Source organism: Equus przewalskii, chromosome 7 (assembly GCF_037783145.1).
Source record: "Equus przewalskii isolate Varuska chromosome 7, EquPr2, whole genome shotgun sequence".
NCBI classification, from domain to species: domain Eukaryota; kingdom Metazoa; phylum Chordata; class Mammalia; order Perissodactyla; family Equidae; genus Equus; species Equus przewalskii.
The window spans coordinates 42,830,492-42,856,757 of NC_091837.1; the positions used below are offsets into that span (position 1 = coordinate 42,830,492).

Genomic DNA, 26,266 nt, shown 5'->3' on the forward strand with positions numbered 1-26,266 from the left:
TCTTGATGGGGTTTATAAGAAGTGTGAGAAAAATGTGTGAGGCTGTTTTGCTTTCATAAAAAAAATAAGTAGTTAACCATCTAGGTAAAAATTCACTTGAGAATTCAGAATTTGGGAGGAAAAAAAATCCCTCTGATCTATTTTGACTAAGTGTGTTTGCGGATGTTTACTGTTGACAAGGGAATAAAATGAAGTTTGGATTCTGTGGGGCTGTGTTCACTGCCTTAAATTTCAGGTACTTCAGATGATGACTGTATTTAACTGTCATAAAGAGTGTAAACAAAATAGAGACTTGGGTGTTTTTTTAAAAAAAATTTATATTCCAGTTTTTCTTGTGTCTCAGGGATATTAGCGTAAATTATCTCAAGTCATGAAGAAAAATTGGCAGAAATGTGCTTTGGTTCAGCATGTGTTTTCGATTGATGCCGACAGGCACTAAACTAATGGAAGAAGGCATTTGATGCTGGTTTATTTTTCCTTTGCAGTAACAGCGGGAACATGAGGCTGCCACTCTTGGTGTTTATTGTGTATCTGCTGTGGCTGAAAGATCGTCACTGTGCACCTACTTGGGGGGACAAAACTGCCATCCACGGACACCTGAAGGGTACGTAAGTTGCTTTATCTGTGCCGTGTCCTGTTTGCGTGTCTGTGTGTCCTGCTGGCATTTACAGTGATTTACAGTTGAGAGATAACCATGGTCATTACAGCCCTCTCATTTCACGGTGAGACGTTCTCTAGGCACTTAAACCAAGTAGACGTGACGCCAAACATCTGGACAAAAATAGAAAATTCCAATGGAGTGTCTGAGAACTTTCACATTTCCAGATGTTTGCTATCACATAGATAAAACTTGCCAACTTTTGGGCTGCATTTCATGGTATCATCCAGATGTTTGGTGTCCTCTAAGCATAGTTTTAATGAACAGTGAAATTCTTTTCTAGCATTTGCAAAATTTAAACAATTAAAGTAATCTGTGCAGTTATTCCTGAGATAGTGAAAGAATGGGTTATAATGACATCGCATCTGGTTGGTCTGTGCTCATTAACTTGTGACCTTTGCTTGATGATATGCGCTTTGGGTACTTAACACTTGGAAAAATAAATTAGTTAAAATGTTGCTTTTTGGAGGTCTGTAATTAAATTTGGAGGCAAGAATAAGCTCCTTAGGAAGCCACATCAGCTATTGTGGCGAGACATTAACAATGACTTTTATAGTCACTAAAGGCTGATTAAAGGTGTGCAAGATGTCCAGTAGGTTACTGAAGCATCTTGCATTAGATGAACTACTTCCTAGATGCGATGCCTCCTAGGAAGGTAATTGAAGCTGAAAGAAAGAGAAATTGTTCACTATGTTTGAGGTTCCCAGTTGGGCACTTAAAATAAATTGTTTGTAAAAAAAAATCTGAAATTTTCTCTAATATAAACACACTTGGGTTTTAAGTGAAAGAAAAAAATTGGATAAATGAAAACAGGCCTAGAAGAAAATGACAAGAATGAGGTGAAATGAACTCTGACTTGTCTAAGAGCTCAGCAGTGAGGAACAGAAGGTACCGTCCATGTGGCAGCTTGGTCCATGTGACTGACAGCTGACAACTAATTCATTATGACCTGCTTTCAGAGTTTGATGCTATCAAAGAACAATTAAGCCTCTATTTAGGGGACATGAAATCTTGGTGAACTCATTGTATTCTGATGCAGATACAGATACCTTGTAATCTGATCAGATCTCAAAGAAAAAAGCTGCCACATCTCTTTTAGGTTTTTCCGATGCTGGGGAGATAGATGTAGATGAAGAGGTGAAGAAGGCTTTGATTGGTATGAAGCAGATGAAAATCATGATGGAAAGGAGAGAGGAGGAACATACCCATCTAATGAAAACCCTGAAGAAATGCAGAGAAGAAAAGCAGGTAGAGGCATTGAAAAAAGTTATCTGTTCTTAAACGTATCTGCTCCATATATATTGCACTTATTCGGGCAATTGATGAATTACCTATGTTCCCTAATATTAGATTTTCTTGAGAGCAGCCCTCAATGGAGGAAAAGTTTGAAGGAAATTTTAAATTTCTTCAAAGAACACATTCCTTGTAGTAGAGGCCTTTACAGGGCTCCAGACCCAGGCATTTCGGGGATTTGTCTCTGTTTGGAAAATGCTGCTTTATCCTTAGTCCCTTCTGGGTTAGGATATTGAGTCAAAAGTCTTCGGGGAGATTTTAGGCTAGATCAGTGGTCTCCAAAGTGTTTTGATCTCCCATCCCCATCACTAAAATATTTGTTAGCATTCACTCCTACATATATGCATATTAATTTATTTATAAATCAGACACATGAATTGCTAACGCTAACATCTCAAGGCACAAAATACACTTATGGTGAAGTTCCTCATTAGGTAGGGTGGATATAAGTCCATATTTCAAATAATCTTGTAGATATTTTGAATTTTCTTTTCAGCCAATTTGCCAGATCTGATTAGATCATCATATTTTGACTGTCAAGTGGCCAATAAAAAGCTCATAATAAAGAGGTGTCAGCTCTGCCATTTGCTTCTTGTCTACCTGAGCCTAAAGTATTCATATTTTTTAATCTACTGGGATTTTTTTTTAAGAATCTTTTGAAGCCTCCTGTCTATTTAGTGACAGCTAGTTAAGTTAAAGCTAGAGAATAAAAACCATCATTTATTTACCTGAGTCCTCTTCAATGGCAATTCATTGCAATCAGCTGCAATGAAAGAGGGAGTCACTGTGGGTGCTTCTGGAATGTGATGAGTCCTCACGTGCACTTGGCCACGTGCAATGGCCTGACAAGCACCGCAAGAAACCACCAATGTATGTGAAACAGTACATCAGCCTCATCATTTTTTTAATTCAAATACCTTTACTTAATAGTTATAGTTGAAACTATGTATCTCACCAATGAAGAACACACACATTGTGTTCAAATGTCCATGGAAGATGTTAAAAATTGTTCACATGTTACAGTATAAAGCTCAGTACATTTCTAAGTTATAGACACTGCACGGGCTCGTAGTTCAACAGCTTTAACCATTAACATGACACTCAAAGCAATTACATTTAAAAAAATTATTTTCCATTACCTTTAAAGGGGAAATCAAAACTGTAATAAAAAATAACTTGGAAAATATTTTAAATTTTAACATTTGGAGTAAATTATGTTTAAAATTTGTTTTCATTAGAACATTTTTTAAAACTGTGGTAAGATACACATAACATAGAATTTCCCGTCTCAACCATTTTTATGTGCACCGTTCAATAGTGTTAAGTACATTTACATTGTTGGGCAACCAGTCTCCTGAATTCTTTCCATCTTGCAAAACTGAAATTCTACACCTATTTAATGTCTCCCCATAGTCAATTTTTAAATTAAAAAGTACAAATAGAAGTTCTAATATTTCCTCCCTATGTCTACAGACCTATAAAGTTGGGGCCACTGAGTTCCAGATAGCTGCTGGAGTTCTCTTTACTTCCGAGCTCGGCGGTCTCTGGGTATCCATTAAGCAGTGGGAGCTGGGCTGTGTGACAGGCCAACCCCAAAGCTGTAGTCAGCCTCTCATCAGACTGGTTGGTGTTGCGGCCATATCTGCGCACCCTGTTACGCAGGTCCCTAGTGAGGAAAGGAGGTGGCCTGACCCGCAGCTGCAGGCCCTCCTCTCTTTCGGCAGCAATGAAAAGATTTTGAGGAAGTTAAAAATAGCTCCTCCTGAGGAACATGGGGAAGGCCCTTGAGCTGGGTTCTTCCCTGGTGGGCTTGTGAGTCTGGCCACTGGGAACAATGACGCTGGATATCACTTCAGGCCCTTTATAAAACACGTTGTCTCATGTAATCCTTCCAACCTTGGGTGAACCATTGCTTTCATTTTATGTCTGAGGAAACTGAGGCTCGAGATGTTAATTAACATGTTACTCCAACACTGTAAGGAATGACTGGGGAGAAAGTCAGGGGGCAGTGTGCCTGTGCCACCAGTGACCTTCTGTTTTTCTCCCTTTCCCGAGCCTCCAGGCAAGCCAAGGGTGTAGTTCTATGAAAAGAAGGCTCCAGTTAGGGGTGGGTCAAGTCAGCAAGTGGTGGTTTCAGTTCCGGCCCTGAAGAATCCTAGGAACTGGTAGAATTGTTTTTTCTTAAAAACCTACTTATTGTCTAAAAATTCTTTGAATTATACACTTGAGATTAGGGCACTCAGTTAAACAGTTAATTTTAGGGGCCGGCCCTGTGGCTGAGTGGTTACGTTCGCGCTCCACTTCGGCGGCCCAGGGTTTCGGCAGCTCAGATCCTCGGTGTGGACATGGCACTGCTTGTTAGGCCATGTTGAGGTGGCATCCCACATGCCACAACGAGAAGGACCTGTAAGTAGAATATACAACTGGGTACTGGGGGACTTTGGGGAGAAGAAGGAAAAATAAAAAGTTTAAAAAAAAGAAGTTAACTTTAAAAAAGAGAAACCTGTTCAATCCTAAGTCTCCCTCCTAAAATTCTGTAAACCTAGAATAAAGGACACTTCAGACAAATTATGAATTGCAAATATGGGGTTGGCGCTCTCAGGCTCCCATTACAGAGCACCACCCATCCTCAGGCGACCCAGCGTCATCACGGTCCCCCTCCTCAGCCCCCCTCTGGTCATATTTAGTGAGAGCATCTGAAACTTACTAAAGTGGGAAACCTTAAAGTGCTTTCAAGTGAACTGCCCCCACTCCAAGTTTAGATGGGACTTTGATAAGCTGTAAACTACAGGAATAGATATGGACCCTGCCAGTGGGTGGGGCATTAGGGAGAAACAGAAGGAATGGACAAGGCGTTCCTAACCCAGAGATCTACTTCCTCCATGCAAGATTGCACTACCAAACCTGGGCACTGGTAATTTGGTAACTGGTTTCGGTTCTGCTCTTGGAGGCAAGTGAAAGGAAATCAGAGATACTGCTAATAACGCGCTGGGTGCCTTGCTTGCTTATCTCACTTCAGACAAAACCTTCAGAGGGAAACCCTATTGTTATTCCTATTTGCGAACGAGGATATTAGGCTCGGAGATGTTTACAAGTAATTTGTCCAAGGGTAGACAGTGAGTGTAGTTCAGAATTGAAAATATTGTGATTTGGTTTATGATGACAATGAGCAGAATATTTAAAACTGGGACTGATGGAGAAAATCTGGGCGGTCTTGTTGCCTGCCAAGATGAGGCAACCTTTCTTGAGAAGATGTAGGATTCCCAAGTTGTTCTGCAACGCCCCAGGAGACAAGAAAATTCTGTCTGGGTCACACGGTGTGTTTGACAGGCTAGGGCCCTGCCAGTTTTCTTATGTGGCCACAGCCAGCGCCGCCTGGCTTAGCACCAGGATTTGGCAGGAAGACAGCTGAAAAGTCCAAGCCAGCGGATGGGAGGGACAAGATTGTCAGTGCCCAGGTGGTTCTTTGGGCTTACCATGCCAGAAAAGAGTGAGTTCTTTTCCTATCCCCTTAGGGAAAAGTGCACACTGAATTGGTTTTAAGTACAGAAACTTGCTCCCTCATGTGGTTTTCACTTAAGTAGTTGACTTTAGCTCTGAGACTGTCTTATGGGCAGTCTGTTAATCGCTGGTAATTCCTCTGAACTACATCTCAGGCCTGGAGGGAGCCCGTCTTCAGAAGTCCACACTTGCAGGGAGGCCGGGCGTCTAGGCAGGGCTGCTGGCCTGGGGGGAGCTCCTGGGGGCAGGACTGAGGTCCTCAGGGGTAGGGGTCGCTTCTCCTGGGCTCCTTACACCCAGAGCGGGACCTGGCCACGTACAGCAAGGCACCACCAGGGGGCGTGCTCGGAACGTGGACGAGAGGAATGAAGACAGACTACAGCATCTCTGCAATTAGAACGTAACTCAAGGGGCAGATTTGATTTGATGTACACATAAGAACTGCGCTTTCTGGCAATGTTTAAGGACATACAGTAATTAAACGCAGCATCAATGAAGGGAATAAATGTGTCAGCTTTATAAGCCTTAACACCCACTTTCCACATCCTGGAAGGACTAGATGTGAAGACAGATAAGTAAGCAGGTAGATTAGAGTCGTCCCCAGAGTAAGGACCATTGTTGGTTCCTACTTTGTTGTTGTCTTCACTGTTGGTTCACCCACATCCAGCATATGTCTGTCCCATGGCAAGCACTCAATAAACAACTGTTGCCTAAATGAATGAACAGATGGATAAGATTTGTACTATCTTCAATAGGGATCAATCAGTGCTCTTTTCTTAATCCAACAGGAAGCTTTGGGGTAGATCTGTCAGCTGCTAGGGGCCTGAAGAAAGAATGAAGAATTACTTTAGAATCCACACATTTTTTTAAAGGGTGAAATCAACAAAGATACACATAGATTTATGAAATGGAAATAGGATGTTTGTTTCTACTTTGTAATTAGGAGGCCCTGGAGCTTATGAATGAAGTTCAGGAACATCTGGAAGAGGAAGAAAGGCTGTGCCAGGCGTCTTTGACAGAATCCTGGGGCAAATGCAAGTCCTGCCTGGAAAGTAGCTGCCTGAGATTTTATACAGCCTGCCAACCTCGTTGGACCTCTATGAAAAATACGGTAAGGGGAAATAGAGCTTGAGATTTCAGACTTCTTAAGGTAACTACTTCAGCTTGCTTTAAAAAAAACATTTAATTTATATTACTGTTTAGACGAGAGATGCCTGATCTGATTCTGGCCTTTTGCAGTCTAGAATCTAACCTTCGTGCTCAGGTGTGAATCCCCGTGTATATTCAGTTACAAGTTAGAACAGCCATGCAGCGTTTGTCCCTCCCTTTAATGACGCTGTGTGTGTCTCTCTCAGAAATATCCTGACCCATCTGCCTTGTGTTTATTATTTGTGAAGATGTTCCCACTAGATTGTAAGCTCTTTAAGGGCAGGGACGCTATCTTATTTGTCTTCTTTTAAGCATTGTAGTTATCTAGTAAGAGTTTGCTGAACTGCATTCTGAATAATAGTATTATAGTCTCTGAATTCCACCTGCTTTCATTTTTCCCCCAGAGGCCAAACATTTGAAGACGTTCTCTGCCTCCTGAGTCTTTCCTTCGCTAGACCCGCCCTCTTGTGGCAGCACACATTCATGTCCCCTTTACCCAGATCGATGTGTGTCCAATAGCACAGGCAGGTTTTCTTTTTTGTCCCCTTTGGCTATCATCTGGGCAGAGGGAATCACAGAGGGTGGTGACCTGAGTAGGATGAGCTCTGCCCCATAAAAGGCTCCTATTCTCTTGGCCTACATTTCCCTTCCCTTTCAAGAAGTGAGCTGAATATAAATGGAGTGAAGCTTCCCTCTGCATATTAGAGCGTGCACTAATTAGAGTGTGCTGCTGGCATGGCAGTGCTGTACCCAGTTATAGGGGGAGCAACGCCTAGGATAACTCATATGCCAAGTTAATTTGCCACCACTGTTCATTGCATCTGCTCTATTTTAATAGCCACCGTTACTCTCTAATACAGCAGACTATGGTGGAACGAGCACTGGCTGGAAATCAGGAGACTTGGGGACCATTCTTATCTGTTCCAGTTATGTGACTTTGTGAAAATTTCTTGGGACTTTAAAGTTTTGTTTTAGTGGATCGATTCAGGTAAACAGAAGCTGGCAGAGGGGAGAGGCAGATGATCCACTCAGATTACTTTTTGAGAAAGGCATGAGTCCTCTAAGAATTCTAGAGAATTCTTTGAACAGCACTGGGATGCCACAGAGATGATATCTGATAGTTAATAATGTTCCATAACACTCAGTGCGGCCATATCACTATCGTATAAGGGCAACTATGTTCTGGCACAATCTTAGGTGTCACATAGATGAAGTAAAGCGTGGTGTGACTGCTGAAAATCTTCTCCCACTGAAGGGAATGCCACGATTAGAGCTTCGTTCCTTTGACTACATCCAAGGAGGGCTTTGACCACTGCTAATATGTAACCATCTATAAGTCATCTATTTAACTGTATGTCTTATGTCTAACTAATTTATGAGACAAGAAAGAGGAGAGGATAAAGACACTAATAACATTCCACTGAGGGGAAAAAAAAAAGAACTACAACCCTAAGACAGGAGTGAAAAACAAGAGCCTTCTTCACAGTTTTTGGGCAATCTACACGGTGTCCTTTAGACCATGGCATGCCAACCACCGCCAGTACATCAGGTTGTGGCTTGTCAACAATATTGCAAACTTGGCCTTTTTAGGGCTTTGGTAGGCAAACACGAGCCAGGAGGAATTTCAGATGCTATTTCCAGAGTCAAAGTCAAAGCCAGATACAAGAGTGTTAATAAATTATCTTAAAGTGAGTCACCTTTGCGGACAGAATTGCTTGCCCAGAATTGTTTTTGATTCAGAATGACTATTGTAAGTTGACCTTAAAATTTACAGTAAGAAATGGTCCAGAAAGAAAATTAATTTCTTATTCCATTTTTATCCCCCACCCCACCCCACAGGTTGAACAGTTTTTCAGGAAAATATATCAGTTTCTGTTTCCTTTCCATGAAGATAATGAACAAGACCTCCCTGTTGGTGAGAAGGTCATTGAAGAAGATGCACAACTGACCCAAATAGAGAATGTATTCAGCCAATTAACTGTGGACGTGAGATTTCTCTATAACAGAAGTTTTAACGTCTTCAAACAGATGCAGCAAGAATTTGACCAGGCTTTTCAATCATATTTCATGTCAGATACAGACTTAATTGAGCCTTACTTTTTTCCAGCCTTATCCAAAGAGCCCACGAAAAAATCGAATCTTGTGCAAAGTTGGGACATTCCCAGCTTCTTCCAGCTGTTTTGTAATTTCAGTGTCTCCATTTATCAAAGTGTCAGTGCAACGATTACTGAGACGCTGAATGCAATAGAGGATTTCCCAAAACAAGACAAAGGTAAGTACAGAGAGATTATTTTTACTTAGATGCCTATATTAAAGTCAAGTTTTGTTTAACTTTGGAAATGATAGACATTTCTAAGTCGTTGTGCAGTGTTTCTGAGAGTAACAATTTATGGATGATCAAAGTTTCAGAGCCTCGTAGAAGAAGCTTTGAAGTCTGCCAAACACTCTCTCTCTTCCCTTATGGTCAAGAGCTCTGTGGGGCTGTTCTCTCTTTATAAAGTGTGTTTTCAGGGCTGAAAAGAAAATGTTAGTAGAGTGAGAACTTGAAAAAAAATGGTTGCCTCCTTTATTAAAACTCGTGTGGATGCTCAGCTCTATTCTGCTTGAGCATCATGGGGTTTCTTTACAATCAGTCTAGGCTCCTGAACTCCCAGTGGGGAAGAAGCCCAGTATCTGTATAACAGGTCACATTTAGTGCCCTCCATGACCTTCTTGACATCACTGCTGTAATTCCTTACACCATAACACTTATGCACAAAACCGTAGAAAATGCTCATAGACAATCCCAAAACTACAGAAATAGGAATTTCTGTAAAGGATAAGAATTGGTATCCTACCAGTACCACTCGGGCCCCCTGATATTCCATGTTGGAAAAACAACACTGCTTTATGTTTTAAGGAAGAAGGAGATATCGTCTTCAGGCTTCTGTGGAGTGACTGGGACACAGCATCTCAGAAGTGAGAGTTGCTTGCCATGTGGGCAACTGTAGGACTGGCGTTTCCTTGGACTTATCTCTTATTGACCGCTAGGCCAAGTAAAAGGCTGCTCCCCTCTGACGTGAAAAATGAAATGGGCTCCTTCTAAGATCCTGCCATTTGTGACAACATGGACAAACCTGGAGGACATTATGCTAGGTGAAATGAGCCAGACACAGGACAAATACTACATGATCCCACTTATATGAAGAATCTAAAATGGTCAAACCCATAGAGAAAGACAGTGGAATGGCGGTTGCCAGGTGCAGACGGGAGGAAGGAACGAGGAAGTGGTGGTCAAGGGTACAAAGTTTCAGTTATACAAGATGACTGAGTCCCAGAGATCAGCTGTACAGCATAGTTAACAATGGTAGTTAACAATACCATGTTGTATAATTAAAAATTTCCTAAGATGTTGGATCTTATGTTAAGCATTCTTGTCACTAGTAGTAATAATAATAATAAATAAGAGGGCAGGAGGAAACTTTTGGAGGTGATGGATAGTTTTATGGCATAGATTGTGATGGTTTCATGGGTGTATACTTATCTCCAAACTCATCAAGTTGTATATATTAATTATACACAGCTTTTTGTATGTAGGAAAAAAACAGGCTCCTTCTGGCTGATGCTTTCCCAATTATATCAGCTGCAGCTGGCAACACCTGAGTCAAATTCTCAAATTTGCCACAACATTGCATAACTGGCTTCTATATAGGAGGGGCTTACCTCACACTGTCAGAAACTGAAGGCAGAAAGCAATCCGTTACATCCTTCCTGCCTGGTTGTTCCGGGAGCGGAGAACAGACATCATTACTGGAATTGTTGTTAGGTTCTATTTCGGGGTCCCGTGGACTTTTCTTGTAAGTCAGGTGTTTTGTCTGGTGTTCCATTCTGAGGCTCCAAATTCACCAAATATTCAGGAAAAGCATCAAGGCAGTAGACTATGTCAGTACTGGGATGATACTGAATAATTTTTGCCTGACCTTTTAAATAGATGTCAGTTGTTTAGAATAATATTCAGAATGTGTTCATTAGAACAAAATCATGCCCCCCTCCAGCTTTCCCATTGTGTAGCGACCTTACACATGGGTTGCTACGTTCAAATGTGCACTGGAGTAGTAGTGACTCAGACACGTTGAAATCTAGATAATTTCCCAACCACTGCGACTCCCTCCCACTCCACCGACTAAGAATGTGGGTTTCCACCCGTTCTGCTTCAGGTTCCTCCCCATTCACACGGCTCAGGACCAGCCCCTGCTCTCAGATGGCTCATGGGCCCACTCTCCCTGCCTCCCCACTCCCCACATCACTTGCATCTCGGTGATGACCTGGATGTCCAGGGTCCCCTGTAAATGCAAAATTAAAAACAAAGAAGCCTGTGTTACACCCTTACACTCTTCTATCTCTGGGATCCCTACCCTAACCAGACGGTCCACAGCCAGCCCAACAGAGGAGACAGTGTCTTCTCAGAAGAGCACAGGTGGCTGTTTATCAAGAATAGTCAGGCAGGGGCTGTAGGGCATTTGCATGTGTTTCCATCACTTTTCTGGACAGGTGGTAGGGGAGGAATAAACCTATCATGCCTGGAAAATCCACCCAGTGAGAAGACATTTTGAGCTCTGCCCCTCGTGGTCGGCAGAATAATAGCTGCCCAGAGATGTCTACCAAGCCCTCATCCCCAGAACCTGGGAATATGTTCTGCTAATGGCAAGGGGAGAGTAAGGTTGTAGATGGAATTGGGGTTGCCAACCAGCTGACCTAAAAATAGGGAGAGTATTCTGGATTATCCAGGTGGCTCCAATGTAGTCACAAGGGTTCCTAAAAGTGGAAGAAGGAGACAAAAAAGAATCAATAGAGATGGCAGCATGAGAAGGACTTGGCCCTACTTTGCTGGCTTTGAAGATAGAGGAAGGGACCCATGAGCCAAGGACGGTAGGTGGTCCCTAGAAACTAGAAAGGAAGGAAATGGATTCTTCCCCCAGAGCCTCGAGAAGGAAAAACAGCCCTGCTGACACCTCCACTTTAGCAACATGAGATCCATTTCAGACTTCTGACTACAGAACTGTGGAAGATAATTTGTTGTTTCAAGCTGCTAAATTTGTGGCGATCTGTTATGATAGCAATGGGAAACTAATAGAGATCTATTGTCAATTACTATGGCCAACATTAATGAGTGAGCACTGTCTATCTGGCAACCTTCATGGATGGAGTTTATTTGTCATGATCATCCTAAGAGCCAAAATTAGACAAATAGCTAAAACTGAATAACAAACACCATTAAAAGGAGAGAGGCGATAATAAAAAATCTGAAATATCTTGATGTTTACTACTTATTTTGTTGTGGTTTCATTTCAGTCTCCATATGGAAGAATTTCTTTCCTACTTTGGCCTTTCTAGACCTCAGTTCCTGAATCTGTTGAAAGAATGAAATAGCTCTGGCAGTTGCCCTCACTTGCCTTATAAATCCCTGGAAAGAATAGATGAGATTGTGTTCAATAAACCTTGTAGGGTAGTAGCTTGACAAGTGCTGGATGCCAGGAGATCTGGGTTCTAATCCTACCTTGGAGAGTGTTTGCTGACTTTAATTTTCCCTTGGAGGGTAGGGAACAGAGGCAGGTGGGGAGAGTACATGGCTCATATCAGTGATGGTGCTGGCAGTAGCTGCCTAGAAGGGTCCTGAGGCTTTGTCATGGCGTGACTGAAGTGAGGTGATGGGTTAGTGCCATGCTGTGGTACAGGATGGGGAACTGATGTCAGTGGACCTGGAATTTGGCATCCCTGATCTATATACCAGGTATTAATCTAGACGCTGGGAATAAGACGATGGTTATGACACAGCCCCTGACTTTTAGGAGCTCATTTCAGAGAAAGGAAAACTGACAGATCAGTGGACAATTACATTACCATATCATAAGTGAAATGACAGAAGATACGGGAAAATGACAAGATTAAAATAAGACCAAATCCCTTCCCTCAAGGGGCTCAGAGTCTAATAGAGAAGATACGAAAGCGAACAGTACATAAAGCAGAGAGAAGTTCTACAGTAGAACTCCGAGGGGTGCTGTGGGCGAGAGGAGATGCCACTTTATTACAGGGGAGGGTTCCAGAAGGCTGCTGGGAGGAAATGACTTTCTATTCCACAAAGAAGACAGTTGCCTTATGAACCATATGATCTAACAAGTGCCTCCTAGGTTTTTAAGCAATGGACTTCACAATTTATCTCGAAATGAAATGTTTCATTTTTAAATGTTGAGGATTTAATATAACAGAAAATCATCAGGTTAATGGGGACTTGTAGACAGTGGCAGTGGAGACGGATCAGGAAGGTAGGATGGAGATAAGATGAAGAGGTAGAAATTAAAGACTTCACTGAATAGCTGTGGTAGATGAGACAGAGAAAGATGTGGAGCATAAGTTAAAAATTTCCAGTTTGATAGTTGTGCAAAGGCTAACATCAATTATTAGAAAAAAAGCTAAAGACAATTTTCAAGTTCCAAATATGAGATCATAATTTTACATAAAATCCAAACAAGTAAACCTAAAGTATAAATTGTTTCAAATGAAATTACTGACATAGATAAAGCACTGTCAGTCTATAAGAGAATGTATCACCCAGGTTTAAAAGTTGGGCCACATGGAGATTATCACGTGAACTCTTCTTATCCAAAGGCTGTCCACATAGATGATGGCTTTGGTTGAGTGACTGCAGGATTGTGAGAAACGTCTATTAATACATTCAATCCTTATGAAAGAAGCTTTGATTCTTCCTAATGCGGGTTGAATCCCTTTTGTCAAACAAACTCTCATGAGTGAGATACACCATAGCATAAAAGAACACATGCTGAGGGGCCGGCCCCATGGCCGAGTGGTTAAGTTCACGCACTCTGCTGCAGTGGCCTAGGGTTTCGCTGGTTCGAATCCTGGGTGCGGATGGACATGGCACTGCTCATCAGGCCATGCTGAGGCAGCATCCCACATCCCACAACTAGAAGGACACACAATTAGAAATACACAACTATGTACTGGGGGGCTTTGGGAGAAGAAGGAAAAATAAAATCTTTAAGAGAATGCACACTGATGATGCACGAAAATGTAACAGAGAAAAAACATTATATATTTAAATGACAAGATTAGATTGGGTTTTGCGATATGGTTATACATGTTTATTATTTTGGTGGATAATTCAAAAAGTTAGCATCATGGTTTATAGCATAAAACATATCTTAAACTGAGAGACATAAAATTCATCAATTACTGACATGTGGCCATTTTTACAACTTTGTAAATACATATTTTGCTGAAAAACTTGTGATTGTAATTAAGAATATTTTAAGTGATTTATTTAATTAAATACAAGGTTTGCATATGTACTTTCAGGCTTGGATTTTTAAAAAGTTACTATTAATAATTTTTTATGACTTCTTCCAGAAAATAAAATTACATGCATTAACATCTGTGTGTATGTATGTAGGAGGGAAGTGTACTAATAATGATGAGTAATAATAGTATTGAGATTGCTGGATTAAAGGATGTGTGCACTTTTTGGTAGATGTCAAATTGTCCTAGCAAATGGTTGCACCAATGTGTGCTCCTATGACTGGATACAGGAAGATGTTGAAAACACATCTTTCAACAATAAGAAAAAGCAAGAAACGACATTGTATCTACTCCTTTAAAGTGCAGACTCTAATGAAACTAACCTGGAAACTCTGTGTTACCTGCAGACTCTGACCGTGGAGGCCCGAGTTCAAAGATGCTGCCTGTGGGGGACAGAGGACTGTGTGGAGATCTTGGCCAGAATTTGTCAGAATGTTTCCAATTTCATGCAAGATGCCAAAAATGTCAGGATTACCTATGGGAAGGTAAATAACTCTTATTTTCTCAGAGTTTTAATAGTTTGCTGGTCAGAGGTTAAAAATCTCACTTTTACAAGCGTTGTGGATTCATTTGCTTCCCTTCAAGCACTTTTTTGCGTGCTCATTTCCATCTGGGAGTGCTCAGTTTGGGTTTATAAATTTTTATTATTCAAAAGTAGGTCAACTCACTTTTCCCCTTTTTAAATTCTTATTGTTCCTGTGAAATTTTTTATGGTTAAAGAGCAAACACTAACGTGTGCAAAAGAGAATTGTGAGCAAAATGGGGCAACTCTTTTCTTACTGTGAACAAAAAGAAAACCCGCCAATGAAGCAACCTTCCCGTTGTGTTAGCAAAGTTGTAACCAAGTGAGTTTTTCTGAAAGTGGCGTTAACTCCTTCCAGTTGGCGGGTTAATTACTAATCAGTAGTTAAATATGGAAAGTGGCTTCTCACGAGCCCCAGAAAGCCTTTCTCCTCCCAGAGCGGCCAAAGAGTGGCCTTTCATTCCTTTCCCAGGAGAGAAACCCTTCTCTCCAGGGCCAGTCCCCCCGCTCCCTCCCTCCCCTGGTCTACCTCTTCTTTCCTTAACTGAAGTCGCTCCTCTCACCCGCTGGGACCCAAACGAAAATTTGCTTAGAAAGCCAAGAGGAACTTTTGATTTCTGTGCACCTGCTTTCCACCTCGCTAAAGCCCTAAGGGAAAGAAGTTCTAAAAAAGTGTGGCTAATGGGTTGGAGTAGGAGGTTGAATATAAACTGACCTTTTTCATAGAGCCAATGAGGGTCTTGTTTCTCCTGAATTGCTGACTGGTTGACTCTCTGCGCCTCTGTTTCATCATTTGGAAAATGGGATTCGTCTCTCTACTTCACACAGGTGTTTTGAGGATTAAATAAAATGTCTGACGTATTAATGATTCTCATTATTCAAGTGTTTGTTTCTTAAGTCACAGTTACAAGGTTGCATACAGAAACAGAAGATTTTATAACAGAAAAATACACACTGATGTACTGACCACTTACAAAAATAGTCCCACTCAAACTTCCCGTCTCAGTATCATTAATGTTCTTTCATCCAGTTAAAAGCTTTGATTATCATCTTGCCCTGATCGTCATCAAATAATACAGAAGATGGGGAAGGGGAATTGGAGGAAGGGGGTCAAAAGGTACAAACCTGCAGTTATAGGATAAACAATTACTAGGGATGTAATGTACAACACGATGTCTATAGCTAACACTGCTGTATCGTCTATAGGAAAGTTGTGAAAAGAATAGATCCTAAGAGTTCTCATCACAAGGAGAAATTTTTTTTCTTTTCTTTTGATTGTATCTATATGAGATGATGGATGTTAACTAAACCTATTGCAGTAATCATTTCACAGTATGAGTAAATCAAACCATCATGTTGTACGCCTTAAACTATGTCTATTTCTCAATAAAACCGGAAAAAATTTAATACAGAAGAAATCAGATAATACAGCATAAAAGCATCAGATAATCAATATGCATCAGGTAATGCATTAGATACAGTATACATGCAGTGTAAATTGATTGCTGCAAAGGTAAAACAATTTTATTATAAAATGCATTTTATTATAAATGTGTAAAGAATAAGATAGGCACCAGCCCAGTGGTGCAGCAGTTAAGTGCGCACGTTCTGCTTTGGCGGCCCGGGGTTCGCTGGTTCGGATCCTGGGTGCGGACATGGCACCGCTTGGCAAGTCATGCTGTGGTAGTCGTCCCACATATAAAGTAGAGGAAATGGGCACGGATGTTAGCTCAGGGCCAGTCTTCCTCAGCAAAAAGAGGAGTATTGGCAGCAGATGTTAGCTCAGGGCTAATCTTCCTCAACCAAAAAAAAAGAATAAGATAATAAAAACCTGTGTGCCTAGATTAAAAAAACAAAACATTACCGAAACAGGTGAAGCCCCCACTGTGCACCTTCCAGAGGTGTGGAAGGTTGTGCTCTTTATCCCCTCCAAAGGAAACTGCTGTTTTGAATTTGGTGTTTATTATTTCCTTGCATTTCTTTATACCTTTATCGTGTATGTTTATATATAGCACACACATACACCATACATAGCAATGTTTTACGTGTTTTTAATTTTTGTATTGTCAAAGTATAATTTTTAAGCTTAAAAATATGACTCATACAAATACAAAAGGAGCACATGTCAAGATTAATTTTTTTCTGTTAATGAGTTAAAGCTGTTTCGAAGGAGTATAGAGAGACTGAAGTATTTACAGTCAAAGATAGAATGTTGAAGTAAGATTGCAAAATTAGATATGAAGTTAATATACTAAAGGGCAATAAAACTACACTTTTGCAGTTATGTTTTCTATCAAGCCAAAATAACTTATATCTCCACTGGACAAAAATCCTTTGCAAACTTCCAGTCTATAGTTTGCATCTAACTGCCTAGAGTCTGGCTCTAAGCAACAGTAAATAGTTATAAATCTACCAGAGAACATCTCCCCGGAGAATTAAGTAATCTTTGGGTGGACCTCAAGACAATGCTTTATATGACATTGAAAAGACACACAGCCGTTCTTTTGCCTTATTTCCAAGTTTGGGATAATTTTTCTTGACAATCCAAATATCATTCCTTATGTGTTCTTTTGCAACTTGGTTTGTCACACAGTTACAGTTTGTGAGATTTGGCCGCGTGACTCTGCATTGTTCCAATTCATTAATCGCTGTCCTGTGCTAGTCCGCGTAGGCCTACCACACTTCATTCATCCATTCTCCTGCGGAAGTGCTTCATCCAAGTTGCTTCCAATGTTTTGCTGTTACAAACAACTCTTGTATAGTTTGTCAAACAACGATTTTGCCTTTTCAATCAACCTTTGATTCATTCTTTGTTCTAAGACTAAGCACATAGCTATATTATAACCTTGTATTTGATAAATAAAATGTTTTCCAAAACATCATAAATCATTTTCTTCACTCTTTACCATACATTTTTGGTCCCACTTTTAAATGAATGCACTTTAAGTGGCTCTTTCCCTCTTTTCCCATATCAATTACTGGATATATACACCCAAATTCAAAGTAGCAGTTTCCTTTTGAGGAGACAAAGGGGTTGTGATGTGGAAGTGGCGCAGCGGGGGCTTCATCTGTTTGGGTAATATTTTATTCCTTAACGTAGGTGGTAGGCACGTGGGATTTCTGCTGAGGAATTTCTTCTCTGGCACAGTTTCTGTTACACGAGACCGTAAAATTATCCATTAAATTGGATCTGTTTTGAAAGTGATGTTCAATATTAATAGTTACTCAAGGAACAACAGGTCTAGCTGGGAACTCTCACAGGCAGAAGGGGACAAATATACAGTGGATTAGGATGAAAATGGCCACAATATTTTGTGGATCCTCCCATCAAGAGGTGGAGTCTATTTTTCCAACTCGTGACTCTGGGCTTGGCCATGGGTCTGTCCTTAGCCAACGAAACATTGGCAAATATGACCAAAGGGGAGACCTGAAATGTGCTTGTAAATTAAGGCTTGTCCTCTCTTGCTGCTGGAAACCTATCCATCACGGTGTGAACAAGCCCAGGCTAATCTTCTGGAAGATGAGAGGCCTCAGCTGGGATGGCTGGAGCAAAAGCTAACGGATACAAATTGTTACACTTCATAAGAGACACCTGCTACATGTGGGTTTTCTTCCTTCCTTCTCTTGAAACATTCCTTCTTATGTCTATGTGGTGACTAAAAAATGCCTCCAGGTGCTGTGGGTCCCACGGATCATGTGAGTATGTTTTTTTAAATAACAGCTTTACTGAAATATAGTTGACATACCATGAAGCTCGCCCTTTTAAAGTATACAATTCAATGGTGGTTAGTATATTCACAAAGTTGTATAACCGTCACCACTATCTAATTCCAGAATATTTTCACCCCAGAAAGAAATTCTGCACTCATTAGCTCTTACTTCCCATTCTTCCCACCTGCTTCCACTACCTAGCCCCTGGCAACCACTAACCTGCCTTCTGTCTCTCTGAATTTGCCTAATCTGGACATTTCATATAAGTGGAGTCAAACAGTATGTGGCCTTTTGTGACTGACTTCTTTAACTTAGTATAATGTTTTCAAGGTTCACCCATGTTGTAGCATGGATCAGAAGTTCATTCCTTTTCATGGCTACATAATATTCCATTGTATGGATATACCAAATTTTGTTTATCCATTCAGCAGATGGACATTGGTTTGTTTCTACTTTATGACTATTACAATATTGCTATGAACATTTGTGTACAAGTTTTTGTGTGGTCATATGTTTTCAGTTCTCTTGGGTATATACCTAGGAGTAGAATTGCTGGGTCAAATGATAACTCTATGTTTAACATTTTCAGGAACTGCCAAACTTGCTTCCAGACTGGGTGCACCATTTACATACATCCCACTGAAATGTATGAGGGTTCTAATTTCTCCAAATCCTTGTCAACACATATTACTGCCTGTCTTTTTATTTTAGCTAACCTAAACCTTTCTTGAAGGCTTCCTCCAGAAATGAGATACATCACTTTAAAGATGTCCACAGTCAGCTTCGAGCTGGCAGGGAAGTACATCCCTGTGTGTCCTGAAGTAGGAGGATCAGGATATCAGGGAGTAGCACTGACAATCTTCAAAGAGAACAGAAGGAGAAAAAGGAAGGCAAAGGAACATTTGCTAGTCTGTAACGTGCGCCAACCGTGTGATCAGGCACTTTACGTTATTATTTCATTCACGCTCATTTTACTCATTTGAAAACTCACTCAAGGTCAAAAGGCTGGAATGGAAAGTGTAAGGGCTGGGATTTAAGCCCACATCACCCAACTCCAAATCTCATGGACCTGTTCCTTTATCGTGTTCCTTTCTTCTTTGCTAGACTGTCCTGATGTACCTGAACTGCACTCAAAAGTGGATGAGGCCCTTAAACTCGTCAACATATCCAATCAGCAGTACACCCAGGTTCTCCAGATGACCCAGCAGCACCTGGACGACACCGCGTATCTGATGGAGAGGATGCGAGAGCAGTTTGGCTGGGTGACTGAACTGGCAAACCAGACCCCAGGAACTGAGAACATCTTCAATTCCATAGAGGTAACGGAGGGACCCAAGAACAGATATGGAGATTACATGTGCATACATTGATTTTTCTGTTAGTTTACTTATTAATTATATCTGAATTTGAAAACAAGCTATAGGAGGATATTCATATTTCCCTTGTGATTGTTTTTAACGTTGTGCATGGTCTTTAGAAAACAAGAAACTCTAAAGAGAAAACCAATTTAAAACAGGAAACCCTTTCTAAATGCAGAGATGGCTAATTCTCTTAGAGCTATATAGTGCTATAACTGATACAGGTGACACTGAAGAAACCTGGCCGATGTAGTTTTTGAGAGAGAAGACTTTCAGATACAGTAACGATTTCAAAAGCTGACTCTGAAACTTAGCAGCTGAGTAAGTTTGGAAAAGTTCCTTAACATTTCTAGGCCTCAGTTTTTCCATCTGCAAAATGGAAGTAATGACAGCTGCTTTAAAATGTATGTCCTTAAAGTGATTAGTATAGGTTCCTTTACAAAGCAAGAACTGTGTAAATTATAGCGCTCAGCTTTTGACACAGTAAGCGTCTGACTTACCTAGAGAAGTAAACATTTTTATATACTAACCTTCACATAAAAACAAATTGCCATCTTAAGTTGCACTTATGCCATGTCTCCCACATTCAATCAACAACTCTTTTTGCTTAAAACAGTGACTGAATTTCTTTCCTGACCTCCCACAATGCACATATCACTTTAATATCCCAAGGCACCAGGCTAGTGATTCCTGGTGAGGTCAGTATTGGCAGGTTCCTAAAAAGACCTGGGTACAAAAATCACTGGGCAGAGCAATTGAAGATGCAATATTTTGTGCAGCATGGAGCGCTGGTGCCCTAAGTTCCCCAGGGGTCCCTTTCCAACTCCAGCTGGTGCTGCTGCTGACTTCTCACCCCCTAACCTTCTCCAAAGGATTGCCCTTGGGGCCACTTACGATCCAGAGTTCCCTGCAGGGTCAGGTGAGGTCACCTTCTGAAGCCACATCCCAGATTAGCGTCTCCCTCTTCTCTGTCTCGCTTTGCCTCATCCCCTTAAAAGTTTCACCTGAAGGCTGCCTGCTCAGTCACCCACGTCAGAGTGTCAGGCTCCGCTCTTAGGGAATCTGACCTCTGACATTCGGTATGCTAGTGTTTCACTCTCTTCCAACTGCAGAGTTGTGGCCAGTGTGTGGCTTGAGAAGTAAGTCCAGAGAGTTACAACCAGAACATTAAAAAAACAAAACAAACAAACAAAAACAGTGGGACAGACTAGAATAGAAAATATTAGAGTGCCAACGTTTGATAAGCCATATGCATACGTCATGGAACTTTCATTTCCATATGTGTTTGTATAAATATGTGTGCACATAGACGTAAGACATGTGTGTTTTTGAGTCAGGCTGTAAAATGTATTTGTAACTAGGCCACGGTCAAGAGGTTTGAAAGCCACTCTCCAATGCCTGCGGACTCTCTGATTCTGTTACTTCATGAGATAGATCGTACCCTCAGAGAGGAGAATAATTCAGCGTATTTGATCATCCTCACAAATACCACAGATTTTTAGTTTAACGAGGAAAAATTCTTGTCTTGAAGAATAAAATTTGAAGAAAAATTTTAGCACTGCTTTCAAACTTTAGAAAGGTACAGCCAATATTGAATTGTTTTCATTGTTGTCAATATTTTTCATTCTACGCTTCCATTTGCTTCTATTCCAATGTCTCTGAGTAACACGAACAGACTTGTCTAAAATTCCTTATATTGAAAACAAAGGCACTTCTGTGTAAAAACCTCTGTAGAAAATAAAATTATGGTTTTCAATGATATTTTTTCTGATAATAATCTTTACTGAAGAGCACTTACTACGTGTCAGACGATGTTCTAAGAACTTTTTTCATATATCAGATCATTTAATACCCTCAATGATCCTATAAGGTAAGTATTATTGTTTTCCAGATTTTTCAGATGAGGCACAGAGAAGGTAAACAATTTATCTGACGTCACACAGCTAGTAAATAGTAGAACTGTGATTCAAACTCAAGCAGTGTTTCTTCAGAATTGGTAAACTTAAGCAATTTGTTGAACTACCTATAAGAGTTATTTTTCTCAAAACAGCTTTTATTTCATTATGTAACAGAAAATGTAAAGCCATAAAACAGCAAGTACTGAAGAGGAACCTTATGTAAAAAATATACACATTCCGGCAGGTGAAAAAAATTATGTCCTGGGTTGTAGTTACACGGGTGTCAGCTCTATAATTATTTATTAAATTAGACATAAATGCTTCATGCAGTCTTCATGTGTGTTATATTCACCAAAAGGAAAAGGGGAAAAGTTATGTTGGCTATTCCTTTAAGAACTAGAATTAAGACATTATCAGTTTTTATTTGGCTTCTTAATATTTTGCTTTAGTTTTTTTGTTTTTTTGTGGGCTTTTTTTTTTTTTTAGGAAGATTAGCCCTGAGCTAATATCCACCACCAATCCTCCCCTTTTTGCTGAGGAAGACTGGCCCTGAGCTAAAATCCGTGCCCATCTTCCTCTATTTTAATATGTGGGACGCCTGCCTCAGCATGGCTTGACAAGCAGTGTGTAGGTCCATGGCCAGGGCCCAAACCGGCAAACCTTGGGCTGCTGAAGCAGAGCGTGCAAACTTAATCACTGTGCCACCAGGCCAGCCCCTTGCTTTAGTTTTTTTGATAAGGGAATTTATTTGAAAACATTTTCAAAATAGTTCTCTTAAGGTTACATCAAGTTGCATGTCAGGACAGTTTCATTTCTATTATTAAAATCAAAGTATATGCACTTGAGAATTCATTAAGAGAGTAACTGATGTGAATTTCAGATGACTGGTTCTTACAAAAATCACACACACAACCATAATGTGTAATTTTCTTGGGAAAACCCAGTACAAAACTTGGTGCATCACATTAATATTTGTGGCACAGACAATGTGCTCACCAAATATTCCATCTGCTCACTCACGTCTTCCAGCTCCTCTTGCCGTTAAGTGGTGCCATGTGGCAAGTTCTGGCCAATGAAAGGTGAATAAAAATGACAACAGTGATTTCCAGACTGAGGTGATGAAGAGCCTTGTGTGGTTATCCATTCTTTTTCTCTGCTGAGGGCACAAAGAAAGCCATGTGTACCATATGCTACAGCCGTGAAACGACGTGCACTGTCAGCCAGGGTCCTGAGTGTCTAGGTGGTACAGAGCCCTTGTATTGGACATGTAACATGAGCCAGAAATAAGTTTTTGTTGCATGAAGCCACTGGAATGCTGGGGCTAATTTGTTACCTCAGCACAACCTAGCCTGTCTTGCCTAACATGATATTAAATTAATCCTGAATGTGCACTGCAATTTAGTAATCTTTTACTGTATAAACCTTCTTTTTAGGTAATTCCAGGTGTTCCTGAAGGAAATTTTTCCAAACGAGGTGACATGACGATAGACTTCAACATTCTGCCTTCGCCCAATGTCACACTCAAGATCCCTCTTGAAGAAAGTGCTGAGAATTCTAACTTCCTTAGCCACGTGCTGGCAAAAGCTGTACAGCATTTTAAGGAACATTTCAAAATTTGGTAGGCAGAGTGTCTGATGCGGAATGCTTTGTTGACAGGAACAGATGATTCATAAAAGGAAAAAACCGCAAAACTAGTTTTAAAACACCTGGAAAATATGTTCAACCTCATTAATAATCATAGACATGAAAACTAAGACAAAATAGAATGTTTTACCTATCAAATTTGCATGTTAAAAAAATAAGAATCCTGATAGGAGTGTGATGAAATGGGAATTCTTACGTTATTGGTGGGAACATAACTGTTTTTTTCCTTTTTGAAGAGTTATTGGATTATGCTTGTCAAGAGCCATAAAATGTTTTTGATACAATAATTCCACTTCTGGAATCGATCCTAAGGAAGAAATCTAAATTTGATTATAAGTCCCCCTCTTATCCCAACATCTATATTTGCAAAATTCTTTAAAATAGTAAAATATTAAAAACAATGTTAGGGGCCAGCCCCGTGGCCAAGTGGTTAAGTTCGTGCGCTCTGCTTCAGCGGTCCAGCGTTTCGCTGGTTCGAATCCTGGGCGCGGACATGGCACCACTCATCATGCCATGCTGAGGCAGCGTCCCACATGCCACAATGAGAAGGACCCACAAGTAAAAATACACAACTATGTATCGGGGGGCTTTGGGAGAAAAAGGAAAAGTAAAATCTTTTAAAAAAAAAACAATGTTAATGTCTAAGAACAAGAGAATGGTTAAGTAGATTATTGCTAAATATCTCCTAAATTAGTGGCACAATTAAACCTATTTATAATATTCTCCTTTGGTGATATGATCAATCTTAAAGAATAATTAAATTTTAATTCTAAGTTGTTATTCACAAGGGACCTTGTTTGTAGGTCACCATCAATGTATAATTAAGCTAGATATTACTGGATTTGCTGCCGTTCCCTTTCCCTCTGAATTTTGGAGAACTTTTTTCAAGTTCTGTCAGTCAAACATCAACCATCTTTTGAGCATCTGCTAAGTGAAGGCACAAGACCTAGGCACCGTGGAGGAGAAAATGATTAACTGAACAAGATGCTTTCCCAAGTGAGCTTCCTATCTGGTGGGGGATGGGATGGTGCAAGACACACACACCAGTGACGCTGGGCGGCATGTAGGGAGTGCCCAAGGGCAGGGGCCTCTGGGAGTGGAGGGGAGGGTCTTCACTTTCTGGAAGGGGAGAAACTTCTCAGCTGAATAAATGTCCTTTTTTCTTTTCCTTTCCCACTGGCCTTCTTTCTCCTTTCCTTTGCTCTTTCACTTCCCTCCCTCCCACCCTCCTTTCACCCTTCCTTTTTTAAAAAAAATAAAAACATATATATATATTCAAAATGTGGAGGTGAAAGGGCAGAATACTTCAGAAAAGATTCCAAAAAAGCGGAAAGTGTGAGCAGATGGGGCAAGAACAAGTGGAGCGTCTGGTACAAGGCATGCTGAGAAGTCCTTTGTGTCCCCTCCCGTTAGGGGCCTTGGAGCGTCCCTCTGCCCAGGAACCTCCTGCCTGTGTGAGTTTTGGTTCTTTCTTTAGTTTCAAGCAACCAAGACTGACTCAGCCAAAAGAACTGAAGGACACTGTCTGACTCACAAAATCACAGGGGAGGCTGGACGACCGTGTGTGGGGCTCAGACTCTCAAGGCCTCAGCGAGACACTGTGGGCTTTTGAGGAAGGAGACAGAGAGCTCTGCTCAGATGGGTGCTGACTGCATTACAGCCAAATAAAAGTATTTTCAATGAAATCATCTCTTCACAGATTTTGGAATGATGCAGGTACAATGACAATAGGAAATGGGAGATATCAAGAAATTGAGATATTGAGCAAATTATTTACTAATAAGGCTCACAAAATGATCTTTCACAAAGGCAGTATTAATTTTTTTAATTTATGGTTTTTAAATTCTAAAGGTAACAAAATCACAAATTCCAAGAATTTAGAAGGCAAAAATTATCTATAATCCTATCATCTTCACAAAACCATTATCATCTTACTGCTTTTTCTTATTCACATTTTCCACTTATGTTCTTAGACAGATTCCAAGAAATAGAATTATTTGTTTTGAAGGTTAACATTTTATTGTTCTTGATATGTATTGCCAATTTTGATAGCAGAAATACCAGTTTCTCATATCGTAACTAGCACTTCAATTTTAAAAACTTTACTAATGAATGAAAAATTTTATCTTACTGTTAGAACTTTCATGTTTTTCATTATTTGTGAGAATAAACATTTTTCCAAGTGTTCTTACTAACTGAATCTCTTCTTTTGTGGATCCTGTTCAATACAGTGGATAAGATTTTGTCGGTGTTCTGATTAGATCAATGCATCCGGGTCTCAAACCTACACACAGTGACAGAGAAACACACTAAGGAAAATAACAGGAAAGATGATGGAAAAGAATCTCCCATGTCATTCCCCATCATAAATATTTGTTACGTGTCCTAGGTGTACGTACGTAGCTCACTAAAACAGGAATTCCTATCTTATAGGGTGGAACATATATTTAGAACCCTCTCCTGGAATTCTCATTGAGTAATGTGGCTTCCTGACCAGGCCGCCTTTCCTGACTGGTTTGCGATGTATTTTATTTCCCTCTTCCAAACCTCCTCAGCCGCCAGGACTGGGATCCACGTTACAGGCTGTGACAGGAGGTGCTGCACATCCTAAGTATTCAGTAGGCATTTGTTCCTTGGTCTTACCGCCATTAGCATCAGGAAAGGCACACGTAAAAAACTCAATTGAGTAAAGTAACGGCTCATAAGCACCGAAGTTCATTGAGCAAACAGCATGTGATGTAAGGACAGGATAAACACTTCAGGTTCACAGGCAGTGTCTATGTAGAGGCTCAAACCACGGGAACTGTGAAGATCCCTTCAAATAGTGTTATTAAAAATATCCAGACATATGGGTTTTCCATGATTTTGCTATTAATTTTTCAAAAGCCAAGAGTATTTATTCTATTACCCATTCTGGACTTTTATTCCAAGAAAAAAATATACTAAGTCAATAAGTAATTTATTAACATTTTGATTATTGCTGCTTTTTTTAAAAAAAATGGTAAGAAGATCTGATGCATCCTATACCCAGAAAGTAGAATTGCCTCCTCTGCTGAGACCTGAAAATCCAGAAGTACATAGGATAATGCCATACACGTGGTTGCAGGAATGCCTGTCAGTTACATATTATGAAGTACCGTTGATTTTCTTATGTTGAATGGCATTTTAATAGCTATTC

General features: G+C 40.4%; 1 protein-coding gene across 1 annotated transcript; it reads left to right on the forward strand.

Moving 5' to 3' along the window:
- Nucleotides 1-491: 491 nt before the first annotated feature.
- CLUL1 (clusterin like 1) lies at nucleotides 492-24,350 on the forward strand. The gene is made up of 7 exons (XM_008535301.2): nucleotides 492-604; nucleotides 1,758-1,906; nucleotides 6,396-6,563; nucleotides 8,441-8,873; nucleotides 14,302-14,439; nucleotides 19,293-19,507; nucleotides 22,878-24,350. The coding sequence occupies exons 1-7, from the start codon at nucleotides 499-501 to the stop codon at nucleotides 23,064-23,066; spliced, it is 1,398 nt and encodes a 465-aa protein (XP_008533523.1). The 5' UTR covers nucleotides 492-498; the 3' UTR covers nucleotides 23,067-24,350.
- Nucleotides 24,351-26,266: the final 1,916 nt, after the last annotated feature.

Excerpts from the sequence above, each read along its gene's own strand:
- CLUL1 (XM_008535301.2), top strand. The coding sequence starts at position 499 with ATGAGGCTGCCACTCTTGGTGTTTATTGTGTATCTGCTGTGGCTGAAA. Across the intron at positions 605-1,757 it reads CATCCACGGACACCTGAAGG|GTTTTTCCGATGCTGGGGAG; the intron begins GTACGTAAGTTG and ends CATCTCTTTTAG. Across the intron at positions 14,440-19,292 it reads TCAGGATTACCTATGGGAAG|ACTGTCCTGATGTACCTGAA; the intron begins GTAAATAACTCT and ends CTTCTTTGCTAG.